This window comes from Strigops habroptila, chromosome 5, assembly GCF_004027225.2.
Source record: "Strigops habroptila isolate Jane chromosome 5, bStrHab1.2.pri, whole genome shotgun sequence".
Classification (NCBI taxonomy): Eukaryota; Metazoa; Chordata; class Aves; order Psittaciformes; family Psittacidae; genus Strigops; species Strigops habroptila.
This window is the reverse complement of record NC_044281.2, coordinates 23,966,218-23,981,059: the sequence shown is the minus strand read 5'-3', so window position 1 is coordinate 23,981,059 and position 14,842 is coordinate 23,966,218. Positions and strand designations below refer to the sequence as shown.

The window sequence follows — 14,842 nt, the reverse complement described above, 5'->3', positions numbered from 1 at the left end:
CTCACAGACTGTAAAGAAACTACTCACACATTAAATGACAGTCAGAATTTGAACATTAAGTTTTATCATTCTGAATAATCTGCTTTATCCTGAGCTTTAGAGGACAGACTTAAACATATACACCCATATATCTATGTGTGCATGTGTGTATATATATTTAAGATATTTAGTCCTAATGCTGTAATATCTGACCCACTTCCAGATGTTAGTACATTCCTGTACAAGAATCTATGGGATATAGGAAACTATTAACAAATACCTTTTGAAGAGCTAAACCTAAACAATTTACCTAAAATTATCCAAAATATTGTTGACAGCACAATTTGAACTTCATGTCACCCTCTTAATTCCTACACTGTCCTTAAATGAACTTCATAGGTGTGGCTGACCAGGGACCTTTATTATCACTCGAGACAATGACTCAACACAGCACTTATTTCAGGGGAGGAAGAAGGTGGAGATGGAAACCAGCTCTGAGGATTCAGTAATTTTGAAAGAGGGTCACCAGAGAAGTGTCACACCAAAAAAAAATGGTCCTTTGACAGAAGGATAAAACACACAGCCAGACTAGATGTTTCATTCTACCATCATATATATTGGAATACAAACCCATATATTAACAATATTAAAACAACAAAGTTGCAAGTGAAACATTAAAACAGAAAGCACAAAATGGTCAGGAGCTTCAGAGAAGGGAATTCCTAGCAAGTCACTGGAATATGTGAAGAGTGGTTACATCAAAAGCCTAAGCGCCTTTCCTAATGACTAAGTCAGTCTTCAGCCCTTAGTGACTTCCCCGAGACCACGACACTCCACACCTGACAGATCTAAGAACAGTATGTTTGTTGGCAATCTGACAAGATCTAGTTCAAAAGTTAACCTGATTTTGTCACTATAGCAATTATAATATCAACATAATGCTGGAACAATTGATGACTTCCTCAATCATTTCCATCTTGCATTAACATCCATAGGATCATGGAATATTGTAACTGCAAATGGAGGCAGCTCCTAGGACATTTCAGACAACCAAAAAGCCACTGCATTCTTCTGCTGGTGCCATGGTCTGCCCTAAATTTCACTAGCACCTTTAACCAACTGAAATTCTACACGGTGAATCACATCGTGGTATTATTTGTCATAAAAATTACTCCAGCTTTCAAACATATCCTATAGCTCCTCAGTACTGCAGAATACTTCTGGTTTTCTCCTTTCAAAAGCTGTCTCTAATTCTGGAATATTTACATGTATATGTGTGCAGTGGAAGCACTGTTGCTCTGAGACAATAAAGGAACATTTATTTATCTTTTTGTTAAACACTGCAGAGATGCTTTTTTAGAAATCCAATTTTGGTAAGCATTTCTCATTAAGCAGCATCCAGAGCTACATCTCCTGGAATGCTGAAGAAAAGCCCAAAACTGCCCATGTTACAAAGGTTAGGTATTAAATACAACTGCTTAGCTACTAACTCTAATGTTTTTTCCCAAATTATGCAAAGTATTTTTAAATAAGCACAAGTACTGTCATAATGAGGATCTTAAGCCAAGTAGATTAGATGAAATATTAAAGCAATTTAAATACCATTTGATTCTGCTGAATGTCAGTCTAATTCCAGCCCTAGGACATACCAAGTAATCATCTCAGGTTTGTCATTGGGGAAGTTCAAGTCTTCTGGTTCTCTTGTCTCAATAAGCACCTATTCATGTCAGTAGTCTCACCACAGGCAGTGGCACCGCTGGATATGTAAATATGCACTGGTATATGCAAGAGTCTCAAAATTCAGACCCACATTTTCAGAACTCTACTTGAACTCATCTAGAAGACAGACCACTAAACGCTTCAAAGGATCTCATCCTGCTGGTGCTTGCTTTCATACTGGACAGAAATCTGTGGAACTGTGTGCCCAGCTCTCACAAAGCCTAGGTTTATCTGGCACGGGTGCTGCCTCCCTGGGCTTGCAGGAGGCATGATCCTGGTCATGCGATGTGTTCACAGATGCATGGCACACACGCTCCATCCCTCCTCTCCCACACCGCAGCTGGCCAACTTAACGCCAGTTTGTACTGTATATTACTTCTGCACTACAGACTTTAAGGAGTAGTGCAGAGTATATAAACCAGGGGGAGTTACCTGGAAGGCCCAGATCACTGCTCGGGTTGGGCTGGGTATCGGTCGGCGGGTGAGCAATTGTATCCTCTCCCCTTGTTATTTCACTAATCATTATTATCACTGGTGGTAGCAGTAGTGGTTTTGTATTATACCTTAGTTACGGGACGGCTCTTTGTGCCTCTCGTTTGCTTTTGCTTACGGGGCAACATGTCATAATAGGTTATTTAAAACCTTAGCCAAGCGAACAGCTATGCTAAACCAGAAAAACAAACACATGGAAGTAGCAATACAAATGGCTCAAAATGGGTCACCATTGCCATCCAGCAAGATGGGCACACAGGCTATACAGTCAGTCACCTACAGCAGGTTAGAATAACAGGGTCTTCCCCATTCCAACAACAGCTCAGAGAAAAATCTGTTGCACAACTCTTTAAAGCATTATTAACAAATTACACATATGGGTAGAAGAGAAAGAAAAACCACCACAAGACTTGAAATTCATCCGTCACAGCATGCAAACCTCTTTGCAACTCACCAACCACCTCTTTAGTGCTTAACTGAAGAGCACTCCAAAGCCTGGGCAGGCAGCATCGCACCTGGTGATGCCCAAGAGACATTACTACATCCAAAACAGGAAAAAACAAACTATGATCTGGTGAAAGAAGGCTGAGTGAAAAAGGCATCAGTGACTTCAAATATACAAAAGGAAACCTCTACCCCTTACCCTCCAAATGGGTTAAGTATAAAACGAAATACAGAGCCTTCAATCAGAGACTCTTCTCTGAAAAAAACCTGAGGCAACATGGTTGCACAATAACCAGTCTCCCTGGGAAGACTGGAGGTCATCTGCCACAGGGCTACACACAAATTAAAGGAAACTTTCAGCTTCTGTACCACTATTTTTTTTTTTTTTTGGTTTTTTGTTTGGGTGGGTTTTGATTCTCCCCTCTCCCCTCATTCCTCAGTTTTAAAAGATTTCTACTTTTGTTTGTGGATTTGTAAACAAGGATCTGGATTTGATTCTGCCCTTGACTGCTTGGTGTTATGAGTGATTTCCAACTGTTGCAGATTGTCAGGTACAAGCACAACCCGATAATGTTCCTCTGAGTCAGACATACCCTAAACCAGGATTCTAAATCACCTCAGAGAATTCAAACATCTACAAACGTTGCTTCAGATTGTCAAAGGTAACTGGATACTCCTCCACTGAGCTGCAGCAGCCTTCGTGGGAGCTGCTAACACCTCAGGCATGAAAGAAGTGCCCTGCAGTGACTAACAATCCTGAGAAAAGCTCCCTGTAACACTCACCCAAACTCACACCTGAATCCTAGTTTTCACTCCCCAAGCACACTAAAAATGGAAGTGACAAACACACATACCTCGGATATCCTAAAGTACTGAATTCTAACGTTGTTATGCTGTAGTACCCAGATGACAGAATATATGAGCTGTAGTTAACCTAAGGAGTCATGTTTCCACTCTCTTGAAGCAAAGCACCATATGGTGTAGGAGATTCAGATATAAAAGAACAGAAAACAACGGAAGGTAAGGAAAGAAAGAAATCCCCTTCTTGTCTAAATGGAGAAACAGAAAAAAAGGTTAGAACACGATGTGAAAGTGCCACTGCCAATAAGAAACAGAATCAATGATGAAATTAGAAGTTATATATATTTAATTGCTCTAAAGCAGCAATTAATTTCATTTCACAAACAGGTAAATGTCAGGTTAGACTAAGCCTGATGCTCACCTTGCCCTAATGTTTCTGCTGTTCTTCAACCAAGGAAAATGAAGCCCAAATGAGGCTCCCCAGAACAATGTGTTATTTGTTTCCACTGCAACCTCAAAGTTCTACAGTTCTACCAACCAAGTAAGTAAAATCAAAACACCTACTTTATTTGACACACCATTTGACACACCATTTTTCTAAAGCAGAATACTTTAAACGAATAAGACACACACCAGTGATTTCTTAAACTATTATGGTTAAGTGAACAACACTGCTTTTATGAGAAGAAATGAACAAAAAGGTATTATTATGTTTTATACTCATATTTATACATATCTGTAATTATTAGCTTTTATTTTGCAACATACCATAGAGATGATCTATCTTCATACTACACCATAAATTCAGAAAAAGACATTTTTGAAGTGTTGTAACTATATTTCTGTTTTGAAGAGCTTACAACATTTCAAAACATTTGCTAGATATTTTTAAGGCAGTGCATCTTAAGCGCACAGGGTTAGGCATTAAAACTGGTATAAAGTTATTGTTAAAAATCAATCTACATAAACTGTAATAAATGTTACTAAGTTTAAGCTACTACAAATAAACTAACTCAAACTGTCATGAACCTAGTTCATCCTGAATCTGTCTAAAGTGATCCCTCACCAGCATTCTACCCCTTCAACTGCCATTTAAAACTACTTCGTGTGTAAATACACAGCTGCAGCTACACTGCTTTAACTGCAGTCTCTTGAGTAAAACAGGGCTAACCCTATGTTAATCACAGTAACCAGCCCCTAAAGCACATGATTTTCCTGTTGTGCGTATGTTTCCTAAGTTAGAAGGCTCATGCTTATCTAACCCATGGCTCCCCCCCCCCATTCTCCTCTATTTGTAACTTATCCCTTCCCCTTCCTGTTGCATCAGGAAGCTGCAAATATAGTGGCTTCTGCAGGGCTGTTATAATTACCCCAGTACACTGCAACTCTGAAACGTATGCAAAATAACTAACAATTACTTCAACAAGGTTTCTGAGAGCAGAGGTTCTGTTGGCTTTCTAGAAAACTTCTGACCAACACACCTCATTCAAGATCGAAACACCTCCATGCAGCTTTTCATTAGGACTACAGCTTCACAAGTCTTCACAGTGTCCCCTAAGTAAGCTATTTTAAAAATAATCTGAGGTAGAAACAGAGAAAAACATTGATAAGAAGCTGGAAACAGAGAAAAACATTCATAAGGAGTTGGAAACAGAGCCATGAGGGAAAGCCAAGTAAAAAAAGTTTCTATTCTCCACTGACTTCCTTTGTTATACACAATCTCATGCAATAAGCAAAGATCAATTTTAATGAAGACTTTAGAAAGGGGGGTGGGGGGGAGGATAGACTAAAACAGCTATCATGTCAAACAAACATTATTTTTATTTACTTGGTTGCAGCACTGTGCAGATGTTTTAGGAGCCATCTCAAGCTCTCAGGAAAAGATTTTCCCCTCCCTTCCTTCCTTCCTCTCCCCTCCCTGCCAATAATCCTAGTTTAAAGGATCTAACCCTTCTGAAATGTGCTAACTCAAGCAATTTATTTTTTTTTTTTTAACAGTTGGAGGTTTCAGGAAAAAAAGATGAACCCAAAACAAAACAGCAGATGTTCAAGACACAGACTTCTATTCTCCCTTCCATGTGAAGCTTCATGGCAAAGATACATACTTTAAACAATAACACTTCCAAAGAGATAAAAATATATTGCTCACCCTGTTAGAAATACTAAACAAAAAGTTCACATTGCTAAACACAGATAAGACAATCCTATCACTTTTCATAATCTGTAACATCATGCCTGACAAGATAAGATGCTTCCTTTTATTTCTTTCATTCACCTTTGTGTTACAAGTATAGAAACACACTGACTGAGCAGTTTTGCTCCCTTGAGAATAAAGCAGAACATCACAATCTGATAGATGCACTTAAAAAAATTAAAATAGTACTTCACGTAAGAGATGAGTTTTGTTAAACCCAGGAAGACCTTTTAACTTAGTATACAGTGTAAAGGGAAACATACTCTGTCAGCGCAAGCCGATGATACAAAATGACATCATTCTTATAGTTCGGAAAGAAAGTAACAAAAATAAACTAAGCCCATTTATTTAGGTAACCAAAGATACCTATATGTTCAATCTTAGGCTCCTAAGCCTCCTGCCGCAGCACCATCTATACATAGAAGTGGTATAATGTCATATCAGTCTGGTCGCAGACTGCTCTGTGGAGCTGCACGGTTTGAGTTATGACCATGCCCAGGTCTTGCAAGTTTAACGACGTTCCTTCTCACGCGCATACAGACACCACACACAGCACCAACTGGAAAATAATAAAGTAGGATTACAGGTGTAGCTTCTTGATATGTTAAACCTATAGACGGAGTGAAAAGCTAATCTACATTTTTAGTTTAAGATTGGCAAAAAGCTTTCTTAACCATCATTAGAAACCTACCCTGATCTTCAACTTTTAACAAAACCCAACCTGCAACATAGCACTCAATGTTAACAGAGCTGCATTAACAGATTAATTAAAAGCTTTGTACAGCCTTTTTACACAGGCCAAACACCAAATCAGTGTTAAATTCCTCACATGCAGCTACACCCAGTTAATCTGCTCAAAAGCAGCAAACTATGTAAATCTCCTTACACTGGTGAGATAAACGTCACACTCATCAAAACTTAACAAGAACCACTGTTACTGGGTAGAGCTGTTAAAAGGCACAGGAACACTGGGCTTCCTGAGCACCCAGGCTGAGGTAGGTGGGACCCCATGCTCGCCTCCATCCCCAGCCTCCAGAGCTGCTTCTGGCTTCCTCTCAAGAAACCCGAGAGCAGAGAAACATCCCTGCACACAGCCATTTAAAATCCCTAATCAAATAGCTGCACTAGCTCTGTAGATTCAAGGAGCAGATGGCAGGAGAAAGCCTAATTTTCCATTTACGATAATTTTACAGAGTGTAGAAATATTTACTTCAGAGGAGCGCCTCCCGATTTGCATGAGAATACCAAAAGTGGGAGGAGGGACCGAGAATCATCATGTTCTCAGCACACACAAACCGAGAGCTAAGAAAGCTTGTATTAAGCAGGATATTGTATGTCATTTTGTTTCCTTTGCATTACAGATGCACACATCTGCATTCTTTGCATACCTAAAGTAACCTTGTTAGTAAGAATATTAGCTTACACCATCTTTTTCAGATAGGATGCATGGCCACAAGTGTTGCGATAGGTTATTACTGCGGATACTGTACAGCTTTCTTTAACTAGACCTGAATCTGCATTTCAAGCCAATTCTCAGATGAGCTGCCACTCATTTAAGCAAAATCTGACTTTTTAGCCTGGTAGGAGTATTTTTAATATGCCACTCTGCCCATCACACAGTAAATTATTTTGATAATACAACTTCAGAGACCGTATTTCAGTGTTCTTACAAGTACTCTAAAAGAAAGATTAGGCACCACCCAATCGAATCTGACCTGAAACCGAGGATGTTGACTGGCTCCTACATGCCTGAGTTACACACTGAAATAAGATAAAGCAGGTAACAAGCCTAATACTATAAGCACAGATTTGTTTTTAAAAAACTTAATTCTTTGGGAAAACAAAAAGAAAGTATGGGTAAAGCTCTGGACCTACTGCAGCTAACTCGTATTTTGACAATGTTTAAAATTAAAGTATAATTTCACTTTACAGTGCCTTAAAAATAAGTCGAGAGTATTACCTTGCCTTTTACCAATAAATCACTTATCTTTTCATCTGAATCTGTCCTAGACTCTTAAAAATTAAACACGAGAATACTAAAACTGAAATGCTCTTATACTACTCTGATACCATATATGTTACAATAATAATAGACACACACAAGCTACTCAAATGATTTTAATTTTTAAGGGGGTGGGTTTGGGTTTTTTTTTCCCAGCTTCATATACTACATGCTGTTAGCACTGGAAATCTAGTTTCTCCTTTTAGAGATGATGGTAGACAACTTTTCCTACACTAACAGTACCTAGTGTCTCGGACTAAAGCACAATTATAATTAAATTGTCTGAATATGGGTTACACAGAGCATGGAGAGATTTAATCTGGACTATTCTTAATTATCAAGAGCTGAAAAATTAGGCTCCTAACACTCTTCAGCACTGTTTGACACCAGCACACCCCTGCAGGTGAAGCCCGAGTGAAAGGGAGATCAGAAAGTCAATCTTTAAACGACCTAAGTCTACATGAATGAAGTTAATAGGAGTTTTCCATGGACTTAAATGGAGAAAGGGCAGGCCCTGGCTCCTTATGTAGGAAGTGTTTGAGTGAAGAATAGCTACACACTAACAAAAGGAACCTTTGGTACCCAGGGTCTTAAGCCCACATAATACCCCCGCTTTCATTTCTTTCTCTGCCTACTGGTGAAAAAAGGGTCTGTTTGTTTTTCTGATTCAGTCGGCCCTTTTAGCTCTTTGAATCTAAGAAGTGCACTGTGAAAAGGAGAGCATCTTATCAGCCTGCTCCAGACCAGCCGGCGAAGGAACTCCTTGCCTGCCTCCCGCAGGCACAACCGCTGCCCCCCCGCCCCTCCCCAGCCCACCCGCGGGCACAGCAGCCCCACGGGGCCTTCCTTAATTCATGGTCCCTTCAGGTAGGGTGAGAAAACAGCATCTCCTACACTGGCTTCATTTACAAAGTATGCAGGAGCCCCAGACAAGATCATCACCGTGGGCGGACCGGGGGCAGTTATTAAACCCGAGCCCGCGCACACAATGAGCGTGTTTTATTACGCACGGACTTGAACACGGCGAAGACAAGATGCAGAGATAACTCTGCGCGCTGCCGGGCAGCATCTGCAGGGTGCTGCGGAGATAACGCACCAGCGATTCCTATCGGGAAGATACTGCTGTAAAATACGGGGGGGGCGAGAAAGGAAATGGCAATTTTTTTGTTTAAGCTTCAAGAAAACGAGTATCACTCGCAGCGTGGCGCAGGTCGGCCCCGCAGATCACACACCGGCCCAGCAATGCACCGAGAGGTTTTTAACATTTCAAATTTTCCCATTATTTCTATGAAACCCTTCACAGTTTGGCAGCCCATCTGCCACTTCTGCCCTTCATGAATTCTGACCCCGAGCAAAACTGGACAAAGCTCCTCCAGCACTGTGAACCAAACCCGTCCAATTCCTTCTTCCAGCTAGGAAGAGCAGCAGATGCGAGGATTCTTCCTCACCTGGGAAGAAGCCTGCCACAGGATTTTTGGCCCACTTTGTCGAGCCAGGAGCTTGTCAGTGACCTCTACTCCATTTAGCCTCTGGCACACAAACACAGAGCCCGCTTCCCGAGGAGCTTAAAAAGTCACAGTATATTTTTTTTTAGTCGAAGACCCAATAACAACACGCTTTATAGTAAATAATGTAACCTTAATGCCAACGTTTCGAGGGGCGGAAAAAGTAAAAAGCACAGCCGAGGAGACAACGGCCCGGCAAGGCTGTGCCCCAGCTATTTCAACTAGTTTATTTCCAGCGACTAAACAAACAAACAAACAAAGAAATACCTCTTTCAGCACAGCTTCACAGATGCGAGTGCTCCGAGCTTATCGGAGCGATCTGTCTACCCATAAAATGTCACACAGGATTTCCCTTGTGCACTTCGGGGGGAAAAGGGGGAGAGTTAGGGAGGGAAAGGGGTAAGTCCGAGGCGCGGCCGCGGATTTGTGGAGGGTTGCTAGAAAGAAAGCGTGCGCCGCGGTCCTGCCGCTCATCTCACGCCGAGCAAAAAACATCCAGCCCCAAGTTTCGCTTCGCGGCCCGTGCTGCAACATCGGATCCTTTTTAACTTGTTGCCAAGCTCGGCAGGGCCGGCAGCCGCCCGGGCCTCGGTGGCCGCACCGCACCGCGCCGCCCGGTAAGGTCACCCGGCAGAGGCCGCCCGGGCACTCGGCAAGGTCACGGCGCAGCTTTTTGGGGCGGGGGGGGGAGGGTGCGGGGGGAGAGGCGAAGGAAAAATAGTTTCTTTTTGTACACGCCGGCTCTCCAGCAGCACACAGGCTGCAACTCAAGGCAAGTGGCCAGCCCTCTCCCCACTCCTCCCCCAGCACCTCCCGGGGGCGAGGGATATAAGCTACGGTGGGGGAGCCACAACCCCCTCTTCTCCCCTGTCTCTTACCTGCTTCCGAAACGGGGTCCGGCTGCTGCCCGCCGCGCTGCTGTTGCTGCTAGGGAAGATCATCGCCCCGCCTGATCCCCGGCTCCCCCTCGGGATGGGGAGCAACTTTGGCGGCCGCCGGACTGCGGCGCGGCGGGGCTGCAGGGCGCTCCCCGCCTCCGTGCCTTCTCCGCCGGCTGCGCCTCTCCGCCGCCCTCCGGCCCCCCGCCCCGTCCCGCCCCACTCCGCTCCGACCCTATCCCGCCGCGGCCGCCCCGGCTGCCATCAACGGGCTCTCATTGACCGCCGCCGGCTTCCCCGGCCCGGCCCAGCCCGGCCCAGCCCAGCCCAGCCCAGCCCAGCCGACCCCACCTCCCGCCGGCCGCAACCACCGCCCAGAAACAGGGAGGGAAGGAAAGAGAGAGGGAGGGACGGAACGAACGCCTGCCGAGCCGCAGCGGGGAAGCGCGGACCGGGCACAGCGCCCGCCCCCCGCCCCCGTGGTGCGCGAGGCGGTGCGGAGCCCGGCGCGGCGCCAGGGGAGGCGCGGAGCGGGGCGGGCACCCCTGCAGCGCGCAATGGTTGCGCCTAATCGGGGGTTGGGCGGGGGGGGGACGACGGCCCCGCGGCGGAATGCGCGTGCCGCGCATAGCCCCGCGGGGTGCGCCCGGCGTGGTGCCGGCCCCCGGGGAGGGTTCGGGCACCTCGCAAGTGTCCGGCTGCAGTGTAACACCCCCTTCAGAGTCCGCAAAGCGCAGGCGGACTGCTCCGAGCGCAGCACATAGCGCAGGGCTCCACTCTCCAGTTTGTCTTGATGGGAGATGGGGAGAGGGACAGGAACGCCCGGTCAAAGCCCTCTTCAGTGCCTCGAGGCACTCTATGGGAAGCCAGGGGAAATCTAATTTTCCTCGCAAAATTTGGGCCTAGGAAATGTTGTGGTTCAGAGGCAACGAGACTGGGGCACAGGGAGAAAAGGAGGTTCACTCACTACTGCTCTGCATTGTTTATATTACTATATTTACATTACCTAGTGATGCTGGTAATCTAGTTTTTACAAAGTCCAGAGTTACAGCTCTGTCAAGCCTCTGAGTTTCTGATTGGTGACACTGCAGAAGACCTTGTGGTATGGACATGCATCATCAGGCACCTTTTGGTTTCTCTTCCTCTTTCTGCTAATATGGCAGCCCTAATTTCACGCACGCAAACACAATGGGAAACAGCTGGGGAGAAACAAAAAATTGCCAGGTAGTTCATTACTGAAAGTCCGAGTAACACAGTGCCATCTCACAACACTGGCATCTACGAAAGCCATAATCCTCACTTAGTTCCCTAGAAATAATCACCAAGTATTTTGGCATCCTAATATATTGCCACCACAGGTCAGAGCCCATCTGAGTAGAACTGACAGTAAGAAAGCACCATCAATTGGCAGAACTACATTCTGCATAACTTTCCTTTTTTTTTTTTCCTTTTTCCTCTTTCAGGTCCTAAAATGGATGTCGTTCAGTTTGGCCTTCACTTGATAACAGAAGTTTAAATGCTGCTAGTACTGGATGAAAAGCACTGCAGCCACATGGTGATCACTGCCACTGAAAAATGTTTGATGGAGTAAGTTTGTACCAGTCGACTTTATGCCAGATCTGTACTACGCTAACTTCGTGCTGAATCACGGATCATTTTTATTCCCACTGCTGGCATAAAGTTAGCACAGAGGCTTACAGCTAGGATAAATTCACATTCCCTAGCCTAGTTAAGGTATAGCCTTGTGCTTGCTTTACAACATCAGAAAAAAAAGCAACTGTTCCGTAGCTGATTGTGGGTGAAGCATTTTTTATTATTTTCTCTCTCTGATCAGGTTAGTTTTCTTCCAGATCATTTCCTTTGTGTGCCTGTGCTACTGCTTGTGCCGGCGTAATGGAGGAGGTAGCATGGGAGCAAAAATAGGCAGGGGTGAGAGGGTGGATATGACTGCTTGTTTTGGCAGCAGTATCAGATTATAGTGGCTTAATATGTTCACATACCTGTGGCTTAATTTGACAGAAATGTAGCTGTGTGCTCATGCCTTCCCAAGATGTACTACATACAGTAGGTGATCTGTGCTCTGGTCTTACTTATTACAGCCCCATGGTCACAGACGACACAATCGGATTCAGTGCTGAAACACTGTCTTAAAGCAGTATAAACTGTAACGGTGACAGGCTACTTCTGCTCAAATCTGCATTCCCAAGCGGAAATTAGCAACAATCTTTTTCTGCGCAGCGTTCCAGTCACCAAAGGGGTGACAAAGCTTAGGTCTGCTACACCTACAGGAGGGCTTTGTTAGCTAGAGATGCATAGAGCGACCACACCTTCCCCTCGCGGGGAAAAGCTTTTCAAAACCCATCAATCATCCCTCTCTTCCTTCCCTCTCCTCTTCCTGCCCCATCCCCCAGGGAAGAGGCTGGAGGGATGTAAACACTATATGCTCGATTGGACCTATTCTCAGTCACTGTCATACCAGGGAAGGCACTCAAGAATATTCCAAAGCAGTATCTGAAACGCTGCTGTTTCACCCTCTCTGCTGCCACATGTCCCACAGCTTCCCATGATTCGGACACGGATTTCCCTCTCTTGGATTCAGTATGTGACACATTTCCCTCAGTTACCATTACTCTCTCTCCTAACATATTAGGAAAATACACAGCAACAAATATAAACCTGTAAACATCTACTAGACCACAATCAAATGGTAGCTGCTTATTTACTGTTGTTAAGGAAAAACACATTACAGAATTTTCTGGGAAGAAAACCTTGATGTCTTATTCTAAGTGTTAACCTACTTACCAATATTTTCTGTTCTTTTAAAAAGGCTTGAGTAATCTGTCTCCATTTTTATCTCAAATGGGGAAATAGCTGCCTTCCAACAGCTATGACAAAGTTATAGATAATACAGAGCCAGACTCCTAACAGCGTATGGCTGGAGGGACAGGGACAGCAGACCTAAACTGAAATGAGAGTTTCTGACTGGACATAAGGACAGCCAGCCATTGCCCAGAGAAGCTGTGCAGTCTGCATCCTCAAACATTTTCAAGACTGCATACAGCCCTAAGCAACCTGACCTGATCTCTTTGCTGATGCCGCTTTGGGCTAGAGGTTGGACTAGAGATTCCCTGAGGTCCCTTCCAACATGAACCTATGCTCATATGAAAAAGCTGCTTTCTTCTTACTCCGGAACAGAGACAAAATGATTTCTGTGTAAAACCCTGTATTTCAGATTAAGTTGATAAGGCTTGAGATAATTCCCTGGACTTTTCAGTACATGTACAGTGATACATCAGTTCGAGATACCAATAACAGTTACTCTACATATTTTCTGGGATGCAAGAAGCATGCCTTGTTTGCAAAGATCAATCTCAGTCTTTCTCATGTAGCAATTCCAAACCTGAGACACCTAATCTATAAAATGTATACGGATGTGATAATTTAAATCATCTTTTCAGTAACTTTATTATTAACTATGTACAACACGTGCGAACAGACTTGCAGATAGCCAAGTATCTTGCTGCTTACAGTTATAAATGAGCAATTCATTTTGATCCTGAGGGAAAATGTAACCATAGGGTCCAAGAAAATCTAAGTGTCTGTATAAATTATATTCAGAGCTTTAAAATACCCAGAGTTGCTTATTCAGAACAAGGAAAACTTGCTGAGCAGATCTGGTGCATTTTGGAGCTACAATGCTGTAATTACATGTTCTGTTTTGTTTGGAGTTTTTTGAGTACAGTTCAGAAATCTAGGTTTGCAGAGAGACTGCACAAATACAGAAAGAAAGATTTCTCTTGAAAACCTGGAGACAACCAGAAGCCCTCAAGAATCTTTCCAGTAATGTTTATCAATCTTAACAAGCAGTAGATTGGCAAAACTAAGCCATTATTTTAAAAACAGTTCTACCCTTTTAGGCTGCTACTTCACCATTTCTGTTCTAAATCAAATCCATGGCTTCCCTTATTTATCTCAAAATTCAACCAAAGTAGCTATTTCCCCTCAGGGCATTCAGTGCCTCTGTAGGACAGATGGTCTCAGGATCTGCTTTAAAAGGGAAGCTTTCAGTCCACTGTAAAACCCTGAGTCCAGACTGGACCTCCTGAATTTCCTCAACAACCCTGCTCTCCTGGACATTTCAGGGCCTCCTGAAGACCCGCTAGTGGAGGAGCGATTGTGGGCACTTCATTTCCGTGCCTCGATGGGACCTAAAAGACGTAAGCACTTTCCACCACTATGCTCAGTTCCCTAAGGATCCATCCTCCCATCACACCCAGTCATATGTGGAAAGATACAAACCAGAGCAGGCTGAGCCACAAGAATGCAAAAATACTTTGAAATACCCTATGCAAGCCAAGGAAACAGTATGCAGGGCTTACCTTTGAGAGATATTAAGCATTTCCTGCAACGTGGTAATAATGAGGTATGGGAAGCTAAGTATTGTACAGAAGCAGATTTTTCATTTTAGGCTTAAGTACATCTATTCAGAACTGAAAGCAAGAGAAGTATTTATTACAGCCAAAGGAATCAAGTAAACTTCATTACATGGGAAGCTCCTTTAGAGATAAATAATCTCATAATTAACTGGTTTTATTATTATTTAAATATTCCCAGTACACAGGTAATGAAATAAAAAAAATAAAAAATCTGTATCTTGTTAAGTGAGGATGAGAAGGAAAGGTAGAAATGGGACACAGTAATGCCATGAACATGCAGAACACTTTCTGTATAAAAACTTCTGTAATTTCTTTTTTTTTTTTTAGAAAAAGAATATTATTAAGAAACAATGACTTCTGCAGAAGTATATGATCTACTAAGAGTGAGGTAT

The 14,842-nt window shown here is 43.5% G+C and overlaps 1 protein-coding gene and 1 long non-coding RNA gene across 9 annotated transcripts in view; one reads left to right on the top strand and one right to left on the bottom strand.

The window, feature by feature from the left end:
• The window catches only part of RBMS1 (RNA binding motif single stranded interacting protein 1), a 146,967-nt gene that overhangs the window by 84,298 nt on the left and 47,827 nt on the right, over positions 1–14,842 (bottom strand). Inside the window, exon 1 of one of the 8 annotated variants that reach the window (XM_030486437.2) lies at positions 10,015–10,326. The exons of 5 other annotated variants lie outside the window; for them this stretch is intronic. In XM_030486437.2, the coding sequence (XP_030342297.1) occupies positions 10,015–10,077 (63 nt within the window). In that variant the 5' untranslated portion in view covers positions 10,078–10,326. Of the gene's footprint in view, positions 1–9,403; positions 9,428–10,014; positions 10,327–14,842 lie in introns of those variants that run through there. 2 more of the 8 variants (XM_030486436.2, XM_030486438.2) reach the window with 2 other exon arrangements.
• On the top strand, positions 9,669–11,601 carry LOC115608149. Its single transcript, XR_003991447.1, has 2 exons — positions 9,669–9,753; positions 11,478–11,601. It is a non-coding gene; the product is annotated as an uncharacterized LOC115608149 (long non-coding RNA).